This window comes from Oryzias latipes, chromosome 7 (assembly GCF_053564925.1).
Source record: "Oryzias latipes strain Hd-rR chromosome 7, Olatipes_Hd-rR_3.1".
NCBI lineage: Eukaryota > Metazoa > Chordata > Actinopteri > Beloniformes > Adrianichthyidae > Oryzias > Oryzias latipes.
The window spans coordinates 5,356,149-5,375,909 of NC_136243.1; the positions used below are offsets into that span (position 1 = coordinate 5,356,149).

The 19,761-nt window shown below is 41.6% G+C and overlaps 1 protein-coding gene across 2 annotated transcripts in view; it reads right to left on the reverse strand.

Annotated features, from left to right (window-relative positions):
- The window catches only part of LOC101168440 (uncharacterized), a 35,939-nt gene that overhangs the window by 9,549 nt on the left and 6,629 nt on the right, over nucleotides 1-19,761 (reverse strand). For both annotated transcript variants that reach the window (XM_023957022.2, XM_023957020.2), the window contains exons 5-19: nucleotides 18,200-18,443; nucleotides 18,053-18,115; nucleotides 15,652-15,728; nucleotides 13,185-13,313; nucleotides 12,815-12,922; nucleotides 12,512-12,653; nucleotides 11,421-11,945; nucleotides 9,528-9,572; nucleotides 9,361-9,440; nucleotides 8,188-8,300; nucleotides 7,915-8,098; nucleotides 6,790-6,874; nucleotides 4,526-4,671; nucleotides 2,808-2,898; nucleotides 2,443-2,591 (exon numbers count right to left, since the gene is read on the reverse strand). In XM_023957022.2, the coding sequence (XP_023812790.1) occupies nucleotides 2,443-2,591; nucleotides 2,808-2,898; nucleotides 4,526-4,671; nucleotides 6,790-6,874; nucleotides 7,915-8,098; nucleotides 8,188-8,300; nucleotides 9,361-9,440; nucleotides 9,528-9,572; nucleotides 11,421-11,945; nucleotides 12,512-12,653; nucleotides 12,815-12,922; nucleotides 13,185-13,313; nucleotides 15,652-15,728; nucleotides 18,053-18,115; nucleotides 18,200-18,443 (2,181 nt within the window). The remainder of the gene's footprint in view (nucleotides 1-2,442; nucleotides 2,592-2,807; nucleotides 2,899-4,525; nucleotides 4,672-6,789; nucleotides 6,875-7,914; nucleotides 8,099-8,187; nucleotides 8,301-9,360; nucleotides 9,441-9,527; nucleotides 9,573-11,420; nucleotides 11,946-12,511; nucleotides 12,654-12,814; nucleotides 12,923-13,184; nucleotides 13,314-15,651; nucleotides 15,729-18,052; nucleotides 18,116-18,199; nucleotides 18,444-19,761) is intronic.

Below are 19,761 nucleotides of genomic sequence, written 5' to 3' on the forward strand. Positions count from 1 at the left end.
ACAACACAACACATTAACTTACCACACAACACATTAAGTCACAACACATTAAGTCACAACACAACACATTAACTCACAACACAACACATTAACTTACCACACAACACATTAAGTCACAACAAAACACATTAAGTCACAACACAACACATTAACCCACAACACAACACATTAACTCACAACACAACACATTAACTCACAACACATTAACTCACAACACAACACATCAACTCACCACACAACACATTAAGTCACAGCACATTAACTCACCACACAACACATTAAGTCACAACACAACACATTAACTCATAACACAACACATTAACTCACCACACAACACATTAAGTCACAACACAACACATTAACTCACAACACAACACATCAAGTCACAACACAACACATTAACTCACAACACAACACATTAACTCACAACACAACACATTAACTCACCACACAACACATTAAGTCACAACACAACACATTAACTTACCACACAACACATTAACTCACAACACAACACATTAAGTCACAACACATTAACTCACAACACAACACATTAACTCACAACACAACACATTAACCCACAACACAACACAATAACTCACAACACAACACATTAAGTCACAACACAACACATTAAGTCACAACACAACACATTAACTCACAACACAACACATTAACTCACAACACATTAAGTCACAACACAACACATTAACTCACAACACAACACATTAACTTACCACACAACACATTAAGTCACAACACAACACATTAAGTCACAACACAACACATTAACCCACAACACAACACATTAACTCACAACACAACACATTAACTCACAACACATTAACTCACAACACAACACATTAACTTACCACACAACACATTAAGTCACAACACACTAACTCACAACACAGGGGCTGGTTACTTTCTGTAAGTTAGTTAGCCGCTCAGCCCAGTGGAAATTTCAGAATAAAAGCACTTCCATTGCAGCTTTACTTCCGTTGTGACGATGGGGTCAAAGTGGAATCATCATAAAGTGAATGGAAAACCAGAGTGGAGAAACTGCAACTTGGAAAAAAAATTGAAAACAACTTGAAACTGAAAGTACAGATTGTAAAACTTAAGAAATATATCTAAAGAAAATACTTTTTTACATTTAAAAAAATACTTTTAACATGAGTGAAAAAACAACAAACATAAAACTGTTACCAAATAAAAATAATGTTTATTAGCAACAGCGGCTGGTTTGTGTTTTCAGCTTTTGCATTTTTCAGAATGTTACTTTGCAGAGTTGAAGCTAATTGTACGTGGGGGCGGGGCTTTGAGCCCATTGACCACCACACATAATTGACGCTGGGTGACAGAGGTCATGGCCACGTCATTTCCGCACCAGAACAGCGTCTGTTGTTGACGTGGAAGTCCCAGGCTTTGGGAGAACACCGTCACCATTGTTCTGAGATCAAAACTGTTTTCAAATTTACAATCTGGTTTTTAATTCACTTTAAGCTGATCCTGACTTGACCCCATCCCCAATTTAGAAGATGGCCTTTTTGAAGTCCTACATCTTTACTTCAGCTGAAAGTTTTAAAAATGGATACTGTCTGCACGCTCAGAGGAAACTGTGAAAGTACATGAAAAGCTCCATGTGGAACCCACTGACTGTAAATAGAGGACTGGACACAGCCGGCTGTGACGTCACCCATAGATGACGCCTCACCTCATGCTACAGTGAAATGAAGCCAACTCAGGCGCCATTTTTCTGCATTACAGGCGCCGCCATTTGGAGCCAGTGATTGGTCCAAGTCAACGTTTCTGTGGCAACTACTGTCACCACTCAGGAGTGAGCTTGTTTCAAGTCCGCACCGCTTCCACTGAAAGCGGCTCGGGAGAATCTGTCAATCAAACATTGAGGTGGAGGCCACATGCTCTCACTGAGCCATCTGATTGGTCAGTTTATAACTCCAATAACTTAATGATAGAGATAAACAAAAATATTGAAAAAAATTAGGATTATCAAAAATTTAAAAACAAGGTAGCAGATGAAGAATGTTCATTCTGACCAACAGAATGACTGAGTAACAGCAGTTTATTTCTGTATAGACGTCTATGGGATTTTGGATTCTTGGAACCACTTCCTGTTTGGGACACAAGGGAGGAGGGATCACTATGTCCAGTTCCTATTTACAGTCAATGGTGGAAGCCCTACTTGAGCCAAACTACCATGAATATGGTGAATACATTTCAGTCGTTCAGCTCACAAAAAATGTTGTGCATTCAGGACACACATCAGAACACAGAAGGTCCTATCCATCCTCTGATGTTTTTAGATTGCTGGCTTTAGTGGAAATGTATTCAAAGCCCAAAACACAACTCCCTCATACATCCAGGACTACACAAAAGCAGAGGAGGAAGAAGAAAAGGTAAAGGATAAATGGGGCAAACCTCGAGAAAGCGGCAAATATTGACTTTGTCGTGTGTGTTCATGAAAACCACGTTCTCATAAAGCCAGAAGAACGGCCTGGGGTCGTCCTCTTTGGGTTTCAGCAGCTGCAGGATGCGGTAAAACTCGAAGAACAGTCTGCCTGTGCCCTCTGTCGGAGAACAGAGAGACGCAGAGGTCAAGCCTGCTCCCACTCTCGTTTCACACCACTCACTCCTCAGCTCTCCACGTACAGAACAAACGATGCTTCAACAAATGACCAGAACATCTGGGCGGTTTTCAACAGACTGGATGAATTACAGAAAAAAAGAACTAAATACTAAAGTGTTTGGATACAAAATAGTAGAAAGTGCAAATGTCAACATACCATAAAGGCCCTTTCTGACTGGATTTACAATGGAAAGGTCGTTACAGGGGCTGCCACCGATCAGCAAATCAAATGGACCCCAAGCCTCCATCTGAAAAACCAAAGACAGCAGACCCGCTTACAGCACTCAGCAGCTTTTGTCATTTCAGTCAGTGCATCATGGTGAGCTTTGGCCCCCCCCTCCTACACAAACTTTATGAAGCATCAGCAAAACCGTTCGCCACATTTAAAAAGGGCTTGCTTGTCCTCCATCATCTGGATGCTGAGAACCCAAACAAGGATGCCCCCTCTCCACATAAGAAGCATCTTCAGATATGCTCAGAATCAGACAGTATGAACTCCACAATACAATAAAAAGAACGTTTTCCGTGAAGAATGCAAAGAAACTCTTGTATTTCTATAACACATGTTACAATCACCGGCCACTTTATTAGGTACACCTGTCCAAGTGCTTGTCAACGTAAATTTCTAATCAGCCAATCACATGACAGCAACTCAAAGCGTGTAGACACGGTCCAGACGATCTGCTGCAGTTCAAACTGAGCATCAGAATGGAGGAGAAAGGTGATTGAAGTGACTTTGAATGTGGCATGGTTGTTGGTGTCAGTTCTGAGGATATCAGAAACTGCTGATCTACTGGGATTTTCACCCACAACCATCTCTAGGGTTTACAGAGAATGGTCTAAAAAAGAGAAAATATCCAGTGAGCAGCAGTTCTGTGGGTGGAAATGCCTTGTTGATGCCAGAGGTCAGAGAAGAATGGACAGACTGGGTCTAGCTGATAGGAAGGCAAGAGGAACTCAAAAACTTTACAACCAAGGAACAGAGGTCTGTAGATGAGCATCTCTGAACACACAACCCCTCCAATCATAAGGCAGATGAACTAAAGCAGCTGGAAACCACACCGGGTGTCACTCCTATCAGCTAAGAACAGGAAACTGAGGCTACAATTCACACAGATTCACCAAAACTGGACAATAGAAGATTTGAAAAACATTGTCTGGTCTGATGAGTCTCCATTTCTGCTGCTACATTCTAATGGTAGGATCAGAATTTGGCATCAGCAACATGTAAGCTTGGATCCATCCTGCCTTGTATCAACAGTTCAGGCTTTGGACCCACTTAGTACCAACTGACCATGGTTCCAACACCACAGCCTTCCTGAGTATTGTTGCTGACCATGTCCATCCCTTTCTGACCACAGTGAACCATCTTCTGATGCTACTTCCAGCAGGATAAGGCGCCATGTCATAAAGCTGGAATCATCTCAGACTTGTTCCTTGAACGTGACAATGAGTTCACTGGACTCAAATGGTCTCCACAGTCACCAGATCTCAACCCAACAGAGAACCTCTGGGATGTGGTGGAACAGGAGATCAGCATCATGGATGTTTAGCTGACAAATCTGCAGCTACTGTGTGATGCTGTCATGTCAATGTGGAACAAACTCTCTGAGGAATGTTTCTGGTACCTTGTTGAATCTGTGCCACAAAGGGTTAAGGCAGTTCTGAAGGCAAAAGGGATCCAACATGGTACTGGCAACCTGTACCTAATAAAGTGGCCGGTGAGTGAATATAAGCTTTATAAAACAACAATAAACACATTTACAGTAAATACATTTTAACAGCAGCTCCCACATTTTTTTCAGGAACCTTTCATGTGTTTGAAACTGAATTTAAACTAAGAAAGTAGAAAAAAACCAGCAAAGTGTAACGTACAAACTCCTTGGTGATGAACCTCACGTCTCCGATTTGAAGGATCTTCCCATCATGGTTGACTGCAGAAACCGTAATGGAGTCCTCACAGACCTCTGAGGCCACATATTTCTCTACTTTGAATCCTAGGTCCTTCAGCACCAGGTAGCCTAAGCAAGGCAAGACAGGTTTATTTGTAAAGAACTGTTCATATGGGGGAGGTGGGTGTTCAAAGGGAACATGGTTTGGTTCTGACTCAGTTCCACCAGCTCTCAGATGTCAGAGCTGTTGGGTCTGTGAAATAAGGCAGCAGTACTTTCAAAGTGTACTATATTCAACTGGTTGACAGAGTACAAACTTGTGAACAGCAGGGATGTGGTTCAGTTCTCCTGGTTCTGGTTCAAACTTTGGCAGAAAAGTTCTGAATGAGCTGTAGCTTTTTGTTTCAGCAGTCCAGCCTGGAGCAGATGAAGACATGAAGCTGTTTGTCTGTGTTCAGACTGCCGTCAAGCGGACTTTCCTGTTCCGGACTAAAGCTTTTAAACAAAACCATGTGACAAAAGATCTCTTCACTCATTGGTCAGGAATTATGAGGGCGGGGCAAAGCAACTAGAGGACGAACTTCTGGAAGTCCTGCACTTTTGGTTCATTTAAACTTTACATTTCACTTACAAATTTTAAACGTCTGTATCAACGTCAGGCTCAACACTTTTCACTTCTAATTTGGTCCTTGCAGTCATGCTACAGGGCGGTTACTGGCAAGAAGACGGCTAAGACGGTTCACTGATCAGTGTTTATGACATATAGATTGTCGGTAAAATAGTAAAAAGAAATGTGAATCACGTTCAAAGTTATTTTAATGAGAGAATTCTGTTCAGGAACTACAAGGTAGCTTCTATGATGACATCACAGCAGCGCCTGTTGGGTGCGTGTCGCGTCATAAGACACAGAAAAAGCATGTAAGAAGTGTTTTCTGCTGTGTTAAAATAAACATTCTAACAAATAAACAGTTGGACCATTTTATCTGTTTGATAACACAACAAGCGTTTTTGTCCGCGGCTCAATGGTTACTTCATTCCTGCTCTGTTTACGTTGGCTATGGTGGCTGTTTTGGTCCAGTTGTTCCGCTCCGAGGATGGATTGTATTCACACTGATAAATCTCAGTGCGCACCGAAGCTCAGTCCCATTGGAAGCGAACCGAGATGGTTCCTGGTCCTGGGTCCACTTGGGTGTATTCAGACTGAAAATTAGTTCCGGATAATTGGGATAAATGAACTCTGGTTCACTTTAAGCGTTCCAAATATGTCCAGTCTGAATACACCTTAAAATTCAGCTGTTAGAACTCGAACTCAAGATGTCTGACTTTTGGCCTTCATTCCTCTAGACATCAAATCTTCAGATGCTTTCCTCTTTTCTTCTTGTTTCCAAAAACAAAGACTTTAGTCTGTCATTGTTTGACTAAATCCAGGAGTGGATCTGCTCTGAGCAGCAGAGTCTGATGGCCGCTTAATAACAGAGCTTCATATAGCGGAGTGTCATCTGCATAGCTGTGGTATGACACATCAATGGTGTACATAAGTAGTCACCAAGCTCCAGGCTGTGGACCAGTACCGGTCCATTGGTACCAGGCTGCAGAGACAAAAACCTCAACCTACACTTTTTCCATTTTATTTTAATCTGATTCTAAAGGAAGTTTTGGGGAAAACGACTGGATTCTCTACATAACATCCAACTCATTCTTGACACATGTCAAGTTGTTTGGTCATATGTTGAAAATTTTTCCACTACTTTCTTAAAGCGGACATTAAACTAAAGCCCCCAAGCTAGCATAGTTAACAAAAACAAACGTATTTGTACATTTTCTTTTAGCAGAAAAGAGCCAGAGAGGAAACAGAATATCGTTCAACTTCAAAATAAATAGAATCTTTACTCCAAATATGGATTTATTGGGACAGTTGTTCCCACACACCATAATAATAAAGCAGAATATTTCAATAAAGTTTAAAGCAGCTGCAGATGAAGATAAATGTTACCCTCAAAAGATAAGGAAAACTGAAAGCTAAAATAAAAAACGGACGCCCTCTTCAGGCTTCTACAGGCCGGTCTGTGAGAATGTTGTCTGACATTGGACGGGTTGATGGCCTGAAACAGTCTGGAGACCCCTGGTGGACGTGATCTGAACAGACTGAGGTTACTAACACACTATGAGGCAGACCTACAGAGTTCTTCTTCTCATTGCTTTTCAAAATGAACAACCAAAGCTTTTGTGTTTTGTGATTCCTCTCACCCGTTCCAATGCCATCAAAGAGGGACAGGACTCGAACCGGGCGGCGCAGACTGGCCGGAATAGACGGGTAGACCCGATGAGGCTCCTGTGATCAGATCCACGAATTAGACAGGATAAAACTAGATTTTCAAAAAAAGCAGTTCAGCAATCCAACTAACTGCTATGGTTCTCCACCAAGTACCTAGGATTTCACTGAGAGTTCAATCCAGCACTATTATAGATTTAACTGTGAGACAATTCTTTTATATTGTTGGAATGAATTAAATGGTTTGGTTGAAAGTCAAGAGTTATGTACAGTGCTGTGTTGATACTGCAGGACCTCTCAAAGACCTTCATAGTTTTCCTCAAACCTGAGCACTGAATGAGTTTCTTCTGTGTTGTTGGTTAGTCCTTCAACACCGACCTTCAAAGGATTTACACTTAAAAAGGCAAATAAGTCAAGATATGAACCAGAACCGCATCTATACAGAACAAGAAACTGAGCAAAGAACCAGGCTGAACTTCTCTGAGGATGTTCAAGAACTGTCTGGAGTGAAAATGAGTGAAAGAACATAACTTCATGGTGACATATGATCTTTATCCCTCTGTAGTTTCTCCAACTCTCCCTTCTTCTTCATAATGGATTCAGAACATTTCTCCTCCGTTCCTCAGCATCCTCTCACTCTCCAAGATCTTGTTTAACAGTCAGAAACTCTTCTGTCTCCTCTACTAAACTTCTCCTCCACAGGTCTGTTGTCAGGACTCATTGTCTTTCCACTCTTCATCTTCTTCAGTATCTTCCTCACTGATCTTTCCTTCTTTCTGAACCAGGTCATCCACCTCTTCTCCTCTGTGTTCTCAAACATGTTCTTCCAAGTTCTCCCTCCATCTTGTCATCTTGTATTCATACATTTCCATTGCTGTCCTTCATCATTACCAACCTGCTGCTCATCCTTCTATCTCTGTTTCTCTGCCTCACCTGTACAGATCCACCTCCTCTTCCTCCTGGTCTTTTCCACCGTCACCTCCACCTGGTGCTGCATCTCCCTGTACGCCTGTCTTCTGTCCCTTTCAGTGTTCCACTTTTAACCTTTTCCTCCCAATGCTCTCCTGGACGTCTTCACTCAAATGTGAATCTTTACTTACAAACTCTATGGCGCTGGTGTTAGCAAACAACTCCTGCACACGAATGCTCCAGTCTTCTCTAGGAACCAGAGCTCCGTGAGGTTTGTGAGGCTGACACAGGTAGCAGATCCAAGGATCCAGCACCTTCAGGGACTCAAAGGTCCCCGGACCAGCAAGAATGTTCAGGCAGTCGTTACAGTACGATCTGCAGAGCAGACAAGTTCGATTAGTTCCAACGAAAACAAAAACTTTGGTGGTTGCAGGACAAATGAGAAGAGGAAGGGTGGAGTCAACCTGCAGCAGCTGTCATTCCCACACAGAATGACCTCCATTCCGTAGCAGCAGATGGTGCAGTAGGACTGATAGCCATCCTGATCGTAGCGGTACAGAGTTTCTGTGAAGTTATCCTGGAAAGACGCACCTCCTCCGAGTCAGTGATGTTTCTGTAAAGGTTCCTATCTGCTATAATGCACCGACAGCATTTCCACAGATGAGACAGACTTTACTCTAGACCAGGGGTCACCAACCTTTATGAAACTGGGAGCTGCTTGATAGGTTCTGAGTCATATAAGGGCTACCAGTTTGATAGCCTCTCTTGAAATAAGGCATTTGCTCAGTTTGCCTTTAGTTATTTATTTATAATGATTAATAATACTAATAAAATGTGAAAAGATTCATAACTGATGATTTATCACAATAATTATCAACAATGACAACATCACTTTTGCACATCACGCCTGCTGATGAATGATGCAGTGGTAATGCAGACATTTTGGGAAGTCTGGGTCGGCTTTACGGTGAGCGACGTCTTGACGTGCCCGCGTGGCTGAAGAATGTCCGTCACCGATCCTTCCTCATCAAAAACTTTCTGATGCTTCATAAAACATTTATTAAAATGTAAAGAACATTTTATTGCTCAACATAAAGAGTTTTATTTACGTATTCAGAGCAACCGTAGGAGTGTCACTCCCCGTGTTTCCCATTTCATCAGTTAAATACCAGAGATCCTGCAGCGCAATTTAAGCATCAGTCCAGCAGCAGCAGCGTGTTTTGACCGTCACTTCTTCCAGAAAAAGTAGTAATTCATCCATCCGGATGATACTTTGCGCAGCAACTCAATCGGCTTATGTGAAACCGCGAATAAGCGGGGGACACTGTATAATGACCATGTTTTAAGATATTGTCATTTTTAATTCTATATAAATGCAAGTGTGATTTAAAAAGAGTAGCACCATAATAAAAGTCAACTTCAGACGCAGCTCACTGGAGAGTTGTGCTATTTCTAGAACAGGCTGCAGGCGACTTTTGTGGCCACTGGGGGCGACCTGGTGCCCGCGGGCGCCCTGTTGGTGACCTCTGCTCTAGACCCTTCTTCTCATTTTGTCAGTGAAATCGCTGTCTGCTTCATAGCTTTCTTGAATGACTCCTGCTGCCCCCCTTCATCCATGAGGGTTGATGGGTCTTTACCTTACACTTTAAGCACAGGCTGCCTTTGAACAGAGGGTGGGAGATCTTCACATCTTCAGTTCCACAGCACAAACAGAAACCTTCAGGCAGAAGTTAGAAAGGGGGAAGAAAGTGAAAACAGTTTCTTTACAGTTGAGGGAGAAACCCCCACAGGTCATTGAACGCACCTTCAATATTCAGCTCCATCTTCATTATCTTGTTAATGATGTCCTCTGAAAGACAAAGACGGATGATGCTTTGAAACAAAACAAAAAAAACTGCCATCATGTGGTTTCACATCAACAAGAGCCTTTCAGTCTGAACGGGGTTTGTGCTGCAACCGCCAAGATTACAGCTCCGTCCAGAACATTCTACCACTCTCTCTTTTCCTTTGGGTTTTTCCCTTCAGGGGTCACCAGATCCAATCAGCTTCCTCCATCTAAACCTGTCTTCTGCATCCTGTAACAGCAGCTACCTTCACTGCATCCAGAAACCTCCTCTTTGGTCTTCCTCTAGACCTCTGGCAGCTCTAGACTCAGCATCCTTCCATCAATAGAGTCACCGTCTGTCCTCTGGACATGTCTGAACCATCTCATTCCTCTCTCACTTTATCTCCAAAACCTCTACCATGATCTGCTCCCCTGATGTCCTCATTCCTGATCCATTCTGGTTCCTCCCAAAGAGGACCTCAGCATCTTCATCTCTGCTTCCTGCAGCTCTGCTTTCTGTCTTTTCCTCAGTGTCTCTGGGCAAAACAATATGGCTGCTCTCTTCACACTTTTCTACACTTTTTCTTTCATTTGAGCTGAAAATCTTCTTTCACACCGGACACTTTTCTCAAACCAATTCCAACCTGCCTGGACTCTCTTCTTCACTTCTTTCCCACTCTCTCCATTCCTTTGGACTTCAAATCCTCCACCTTCCTCATCTCTTCAGAAAATTAACCCTAAAAATATGTATTCAAAGTCAGATGTTTGTAAGGTTATACGATTGTTATTCTTCTGCTTCATTTTATTAATCATTCGTTTAATGCCTGACATTATTTATGCTCAGATCATATTTAAAATATATATTTAAAAAAACAATCATCAAAGAAAATAAAACAGCAAAATGTTGCCTCCACAAAGAACATCTATAAAAGTTTGACACAGTACAGGAAAGTCAGGATATGATGGCAAAAAGATGGATTATTCATATGTTCACAAAAATTCAATTGCTAGAATTAAACAGAGATTTGCAAACTAACTTTAAAAAATGAGATTCCCTGAGGATTCATGTTATTGGTTTTAGTTGTTTTCACCATGTTGTCATAAATAAGAGAATAAACTTTGCGATGCCCAAGATCACTGATCCGGAATCTTCCTAAATCTAATGGAGTGTAGTAAAGATACACTTGAGACAATGTAACTGTCACTCTGACATGCTGATAATGTTGGATTTTCTTTTCAAAGTAAAGCTATCACATGTTTTTTCATAGTTTAAAAATAATAAGACTAAAGTTTATTTTATTGTCCAGAAGTCCAGAAAAACGTATTTGTTTTAAATATATTGAAAAGATTTTTAAAAGATTAGAATAAAAAAATAAGATGGATTAAAAAGGATGATGAATATGAATTTAGGAATATAACACAAATCTTGTGATCAATTTCCTGCAATAATGAAAAAAATTAACATATTTGTAAATTATATATCTATATTACCAATTGTCAGACTCGTGGTTGATCCACAGCCCTAGCAAGTCTGTTCTTGGAAAACACTGTGTTGCTGACAAACAAAAATTCTAATTTGTCTGCAAGATACACAAAACATTGCTGCAATCCTGCCTTTGTACTCCCCCAGAGGAATGAGCAGTTTCTTTTGATATGCAACACTACCTTGTGTCTTATATGCCTTCCAGTTCAGTTTTCTACATACACACAAGTGTATGACAATACACACTGACATGGATAGATGGATGGATGGATGGATGGATGGATGGATGGATGGATGGATGGATGGATGGATGGATGCATGGATGATGGATGTATGGACGGGTGGATAGATGGGTGGGTGGATGGACAGAATATTATTTAGCTCCTTACCTCTGAGTTTCTGGTTAGGTTGATGGTAGACGCTGGCTGCCTGGCTGACCTTGTTGTAAGCCTTGGCATAATTCCTTTTCCGCTGTGGCATGAAGTCCGGCGACATGTCATCATCAAATCCTTCAAGGAGGCTGCTCGTCTTCTTGTAAGCCTTCTCTATAGCCCTCTTCTTACCCCATCCACTTTTCCTTGCTTCCCATCCTTTTGGGAGCTCCACTTTCTCCTCCTCCCATGCTCCCTCCCCTCGTCTTGCCACCACCTTGGTCCATCCTCTTTGGTTTCTCTTCTGCTTCAGCACAGCAGCAGACCTTTTTACCACTACATCAAGTTCCTCATGACTGACATCTTTGGCGTGAGAGGAGTCTGGAGTTAGTTGACATGACAGTTGGTTTAAAGAGAGCGTCACTTCACTTATTCTGGCCTGGAAAGGATTCTTTTTTCTCTGGCTGGGGATGTTTGAGGGAGGAGAGGCTTGATGGAAGAGTTTCTTCTTCGCCTTTGGTCTGGTGCTGTCATTAATAAACCCTGACAAAAGATGGGGTCAGAGTCAACATTTAGTCCTACTGCAAATAAAAAAGCATAAAAGTTCTGTCATGAATAAATTATCTTCACAGACACTTTGACTAATGCATCGTCCAAAGCACTGTTAGACGTAAAGACCAACACATCCCAACATCTGTCTTCCAGTACAATAAGGTCAGAACTTTCTCTGGATCTCTGCATTGCCTGGATTCTGTTTAGTGAGGTGAGCTGACAGATGAACTCTGTGACTGTAAACCGATGAGGTTTAGGAGTTGCCTTTAAAAAAGACAGAGTGCTAAAATCATATCCATATCAATATATGGACACAGTCCAGACACAATGTGATTGTGAAAGTAGAGGAGAGTCTGCTCAGATTGGAAGAGTGTGGTCTGAATCCACAAACTCACATTCCATGCTTGACAGTCAACATCAGGGGCTGCAGGGTCAAACCATCAATTGGTTCCCAAGTCTGGCTTTGACTACAACTCGCAGTAGAATTCATTAAATCTATCATTGATGAATCCAAGTACTAGATTTCATTCGTGTACCACTAATTATCATGTTCATACCATCATCTACAGTTGCGGGTTTGAATCCATCTGGTCCAGTGGGCTGGAAGCCTTCTTCTGCCCAGTCCAGCATCTGTTTCAGCAGCTTTTCTCTCTCCTTCAGAGGAACAGAAAACTGCTTCTTACAGCGCAGAGCTGCCTCCTGAGGGACAGGACGGTTATGGATAAGCTCAAAGCTTTTTCGTCTCCGTTTATCTTCTTACAACCAATATCCACAGTTCAATTCACTCATACAAGTCATGAAAAGAGTCAACACACTGCCTCAAAGTTTTGGTTCATTTCTGGGATAAGCTGTGCAAAGACCTGCAGGGATGAGAAGATGGCCTCTCTGTAGGTGATGAGGGTGGCGTAGGAGTTGGGACAGAAGTGTTGGCTGAAGGCTGCAAACGGTTTCAGATTTTGCAGAGTGATCTAAAAGCAGAATTAACTATTTAAAAAGTGAGATCAAGTAAGTTTACATTGGTATGAAATAAAGCTCAAAAACATAACCAGTAAACATATTCCACAGACGAAACTATCCTTAAAATCTGGCAAAAGCTTTGGTTCTTGCAGGGCGGAGATTTAAAAATAGTCAAAACCAGGAGAAACGTTGATAAAACATTTTCACCAAAAGACACATCCAGCACAGACCGTAAAAAATGGCTTTGAAACTGTAAATGATAGGGTCTTCTACCTGAGAGGTCATCTTCTGGCCGTACCACTCCACCATCCTCTTCCCCGGAAGCTGCTGTTCTCCTCTGGTAGGAATGACGACCCCCGGCCAGGGGGAGAAGCCCTCAATCAGCCCCCACACCAGATCCCCCTGCAGACGCATCAGGAGCATGGACTTCTACGTTCTCTTGTTGTTCTCTATCATGTAAGCAGGCTGTTGGAAGCCCAGTGGGTCTGTGGTTATCTGTGACGGTCAGAAGCGCTGAGCTTTTCTTGAACCCCAGCAGCAAAGGGAGTGCTATGTTCACGTGGTGTTGGAATGATCGGAAAAATGACAGTCTGACTCAGAAAACACAAATGAATGACAGAAAAAACAAACATTTTCCAACACCACATCAATGCAGGGTGGCTTTCTGCAATTAAACAAAAGGTACATTTATGGCGAGACACTAGAAATTAAGAATTATCAATATGCATTAATGCATTCCACTTTATTACGCCAGATTAAATAGTATTAAAAAGCGCATGGAGCCTGAGCCGTAGTTTGCCCACCCCTAGACTAGAGTGTGGCGCAGCGCATGACAACATCACCAGTACATCAAAGGAGCATGAAACTTTCATTTGGCCTTACAAATGCTTCACGATACACATAACACACGCAAAACAATCCTACGTTCCATTTTCATGACTTAAGGTCACGAGTAGGGCTGCACGATATGAGGAAAACTCGCGATCTGCGATATCAGTGATCAATATTGCGATGACGATATAACTTGCGATACATGAACAAATAGCAAAACAACCAAAAACATCATTTCCATTTCCCTGCTACAGTTTAATTTAAGTAAGAGTCAACATACCGGCACCTTTAATGAATTGAATGAAACTAGTCTACATGGGCTGCGAACATCTAACATTAAACAGCTTCATCCGATTGGTCAAATGCAGAAATGGAATTATTTGATTAGCTAAATACTTCAAGCTGCTAAAAGTTTGTTTTAGCACATTTAAAGTAACCATTTATTGAGATTTTCGCCGTCTTTTGCGATATGCATATTGCACATCTTGATATCACGATAACGATAAATTTGCGATTTATTGTGCGGGCCTAGTGACTAGCTTCAGGGTCACTGCCAGACACACCTGTACTCCACGTAAGATGCAGCCGCTCCTCTCTGCGATCCCCAACGAGCCCAGACAACCAAAAAAACCTCCAGCACTGGTACGAGTCCACGCCATTAAGACTTTAGTGGTTAAGCGAAGCTTTTACTGTCAAACAACTGTGTTTACTCTTTTTAATGACAGCAGAAACTTCTCAGCAATCTAAAATGTACACATTTCTGTGACTTTGACCTGATAACATGCACACAAGGTGATACAAAAGTGCTTGAATGGCAGCTAAAGGTAACCATCCTCACCTGTCAAAGGATCTATGGTAAAAAGTATAAAACAGGAGAGGGATTTAAAAAGATATCCAAAAAATAATAATGCCAATCAGTAGGTATATGCTTTATTTTATATATATATATATGTATGTCTTCAAAAAAAGATAGCTTTAACTTCTTATTTTGTCCTGATTTTTTTCTCTTTACTGATCCAAAAATTGATCGGAACCGTAGGTTTTGTGATCCATTCTACCCCCTTGTTCAGAGTTTTCAAAAAGATGCACAGTAAGGAGCCACTTGAAGGAAAATGGGCTGCATGGTTGAGTCACCAGCAGAAAGCCATTACAACGCAAATGACACAAAGCAGCCCACTTATTCCAAACAACACAGAGACGAGCTTCAAAACTTCTGGACCAAAGGAATTTGGAGCAATGTGACCAAAATGGAACTTTTTTGGCCACAACTATAAAGACTGCATTTGTGAAGGAATCAATAGGGCCTATGATGAACAGAACACCATTCCCACAGTGAAACACAGAGGCAGGCCACTGACGTTTTGGGGTATATGTTCTGTGCGAACTACAAAGACACAGAAGAATTGGTGGCATGACGCAGAAAGTACTGGAGGACAATTTTCACTCATCAGCCAGGACATTCCATCATGAGAAGAATCCAAAACACAAGTCCAAGTCCAGCTGTGGTTGGTAGCACCAGAATGAGGTGAAGGTTCTGTAGTGACCATCTCAGCCTCCTAACCTTAATACCACAGTCACCTTGAGTTTAAAGGAAATAGAGGGTTTTGGTCAAGAATAATGGGCGGCTTTACCATCAGAGAAAATAAAGAACCTCATCCACAATGAAAAGCTGTTATCTGCGTCAAAGGGTTAAATTCATTAAGCACTGGGTGTGTAAAGTTTTCATTGAGATCATTTGGGAAGTTTCCGTTGTCATTAAGATTTAAAAAGAGTGGACAACAAATGGCTTCACTCAACCATGAGTAAAAAAAAAAAAAGTGTTATCATTTGTATTCACAAATGACCAAGAAATCATCAATAGGATGTGTAAACCAACTTTTTAAACAAACACATGTTGAGTGAAAGTTACCTGAGACGCTTCTGAGCTCAAATCCTCCTCATCACTCGTCACAACAAGCACCAGCTCCCCCCGTTTGTTAACCTCCCCTGAAAAACAGACATGGAATGGAAGCAGTGGTTAAGGAAAGTCCTTATTCCAATGGTTGAAACTGAAACGGTGTATATATATATATAAATGATTAATTTATGGAAGTATTATTGATTATTGGATTTTTGATACAAGAAATAAACCCCAGCTTTAATCAAAAATATCAGTACTTTTCTAAGGAACAGTTGTGTAGTTATCAAAAGTGTTCCTACTGTCAACCTAAGCGAGTTAACAACAAATAACTCATTCCCTGACCAGAAGATGAAGAGAACCTTCTCTTCATCCCCAATATCCTGGCTAACGGAACAGTGTCAAACACTCAACAAGCCCCACATCTGTGGCATCTCCCAGAGTGACCCCCCCCTCACGTTCCAAACAGGAAGTACCTGCTGGCTCCAAGTATCCAAAACCCCATAGACTTCTATAGAGAAATAAACAGCCGGTACTCAGTCCTTCTATTGGTCAGAAGAACCATCCTGGACCTGAAACCTTTTTTAAACATTGACTATCCTCGAGTATTTACTCCATATTTTTTCTGTAGTGTAAGTTATTCAAATTATAAACTGACCAATCAGAAGTCTTTTTCTGTGAGTGACGTCACACTGACTGGTCCAGTTCTCGTATATGCTTAGTGTTACGGCTGTGGCCGTATTTGGTTTTGTTTAGTTCTGTATTTCTGTATCAGAGTGGGATTTTGTGTTCTTGTGCATCTTTGTGTTTGTGTCTGATTATTTTCAGGTGTAGTGGAAAGGGTGTGGCCTCCCATTGGACAAGCTGGTGGAGGCAGCCTTTAAAACCACCTCTTGGACCTCCAGCCGGTGAGAAGTGAGCCTTGCAGCAACAGTCTCCATTGCAGCTTGGCCCTCTTCTCCATGTTGTTTGTGACTTCACCACCTGTTTAGTTGTTGCTGCACTTTGTTTTGTAGTTCTTCGTAGTTTTGTGCCCACTCTGTTTAGTCTTTTGGTTTATAGTTATGTTATGTGAAGCTGTAGGGGTGAACTGCCATTTACTTTAGTACATGTTTTTCTCCTGTTTGTTAGGTTAGGGAGGTTAGTGTTTGTCACTGATTTCCCTTTTCTTTCATTTACAGCTAAGATGACATGTTTCAGTTTGGTGGGGTTTTGTTTGTTATTTTGGCCTGGGTTTAACCTGAAGCCTTTTTGCTTCACTTTTAGTTATTGTTTATTTATTTGTAAATAAATGTATTATACTTTTGTATGGAGACATTTGTTTGGTGTGTTTAATTTAAATTTGGTAGCCAAAACATTACTTTTTTATGTTGTGCCCCCCTAGGGGTACCTAGGGGTGTAACATCAGTCTTGTTAAAAAACTAAAATGGTTTAATAAGGACTTTTTTTTTTATGGTTTGGAATATCAGTTTTGGGCTATCGACATTAATTTTTTCCAAGTTGAGATAAATAAAGTTCCTAACTGTTGAGTAACAGTTGTATACCAGTGCATATAATTTAAAGTGAACCTATTAGTTCTGTTGAGGACGATGCACCATAAACCCACGACTTTTGGGTTCTATGTACAAAAGCGTGTGGCCATTGAACATGCGTTGGAAACCAGGTCAAACTGTGACCAATCAGGGACTTGGATTTGGTAATGCCGTATAGTAGCATCTTTTTTAAATCATAGAAGGGGCAGCTGCAAGTAAATTGATCAGAAAGGCCAAATGAATAATTGTGGTTTGTGCCCAGACGGAATTCTTTGACACCAAGTCTTCCATTTATTGGAATCGACCTGTAAAAGAAAACGCCTGGAGCGAGATTCCTGAGATTTGAACCAAGCCTCTTCCAACTCTACATGCGCTAGTAAACAGCAGAAAAACAAAAAGAAGTTGCGTTTAAGAACCCACGTTTACTTGAACGCGTGTCACATCCTTGATGTGTCAGTAGCTTCACATTGACAGTATAATGAAATGTTGTAGAGGTACACACACACGTTATCTTTATATACCTTACAGAAATGAAGGAAATTTGAAGAAAATCATGAAAAATATTCATTCATCCCATTTCTTTAGCCACTCGGTCCCATTCAGGGACAAAGTGATGGTGAAGCCTACATCCATCACAATGCCACACAGATAGCTACACTGGCATTCACATCTAAGAAACAATTTAGAATCAACGATGAACCCGTGGAGCATGTTTTTAAAACCACAGTCCCCGGAGAAAAACCTACACATGCTCCAGGACGATCTGCAAACTCCTCACAGAAAGGACCCAGCTGCTGGGATTTGAACCAGAATCTTTTCGTCAACCACTTGCAGCAAGATGTTTTAAATGAATGCAAGTGAGGAGGAAGAGCGTGGCTTACATTTGTTTCTGCTGGTTCTGCAGGGCTCAGAGATGAAGGACTCCTCTGTCACGTCAATGACGTCTGGAGAAGACGGAACACACACGCACCGGTTACTGCTGCTGATGGCAAAGGTCTGCAGTGAATCCACACGTGCCCACAGCTTACCAGAGGAGTGGTCTGTGTACTCGTCCATGTCAATGCTGTCGTACTGCCTTCCAGCCTGCCACCGCACAGACCTGGATGTGCTGTTGCCATCGTCGTCCGAAGAACTCCCATCATTTAGCTTCACTCTGTTCCTGCCGCAGCGGTTCCGTTGGACGGTAGCGGCTCTTCTTCCAGACCTTCCAGGGTCAGGGGTGGCTTTGGGGCTTAGGTGGCTGACATGTGGACACTTGGTGCTCTTCGACACCTTTTAACAACAGTCAGACATCTTTACCGTTTCCTTTTGCCTCCAGCAGAGTGCTGTGGTTCAGTGCTAAAATGTGAACTTGACATTTGTCTCTCTGAGTCAAATATGTTTTATAAGCAGCTTCATCTACATTCTTACTGTTTCAACTGCACACAGTGCAACAGAAACAAATTTTACGGACGTAGACCTTAGTAGGAATATTGCTTACAATACAGAAATTCAATGCTTTTGGTGAAAAAGCAGCAAAAGCGAAGTACGTGCATAGAGGTTCCATTCAGTATCAAGCCTGAATATCTGGAGCAAGTCATTCAACATAGAAACAAAAGTTACTCAAAATGACAGAGCTGGAAATCAAAAACTCAAGCAAGTAAAAAAGTTAGGCGATCTCCTATAGTTTCATGCCTCTACTTGTTTTTTTCTTTAATTAAAAAAAAGTTGAAGAAGTTAAGAGTTTACACCTGCTTCAGGTGCTTTTATAGGCATATGTGGACCAGCAATGATTTTTGTTAAGTAAGTAATGTTTTTTGATAAATAAACAGCCTAACTAAGAAGAACTGCTTTAGTTTGATTCATTACAAGACTAGTTATGCCAATAGTTTCCTGAAGACAAACAAGAAATGGTCCAAACAGGAAGACACATCATCCCATCAGAGTACCACACAGATACAGAAACACAAATCCCATCAGTGCTTTTCAATGACTTAACCGTCGGGGGCCGTAACCTGCTGTAAACCGCCGGCCTCTCTGCTCGCCATTCACTCTCCTAACTTTTGAGCCTTCATTTTCTAGATCTAACTCCTATAATTCTCCTTGGAATGAGTGCATGGATGCTAGTAAGAGTAAAACCCCCCTTGAATTTAGAAGAAACTGATTGATTTTCTGACTCATTTCATCAAAGATAAGTTGAAGCAAATACTTTGTTGACTTCTATTCCAGAAACCAGACTGGTTGGTTTCTGGTGAAGGATGCTACACAGCACATTCCACTGGACGGTCACCTGTTCCGTCTCCGTGGCAGAGCCTGGCATGAAGAGCCTTTTTTGGTGGGAATGCTTCTTTTTTATGTCCCCTTTCAGAGGTTGATGGGCCAGTTCTCTCTTCAGGCCATGTTTTTGGGTCGTATGCAGCTTTATTAGCAGCATCCTTGTAACAGAGAGCTGTTAGCTGCACATCCCGCAGAACAGAGCAGGCTGGGCTGTTACAGTGAATCCGTTTTTAAGTAAGAACCACTTTCATCTGTCAAAAGCAGCTTTTTGTTCCTTTCCTTGTCTCACTGGCTCGTTTTGATGCAAGCATCCTAACCTGCAGGAAGAGTGACT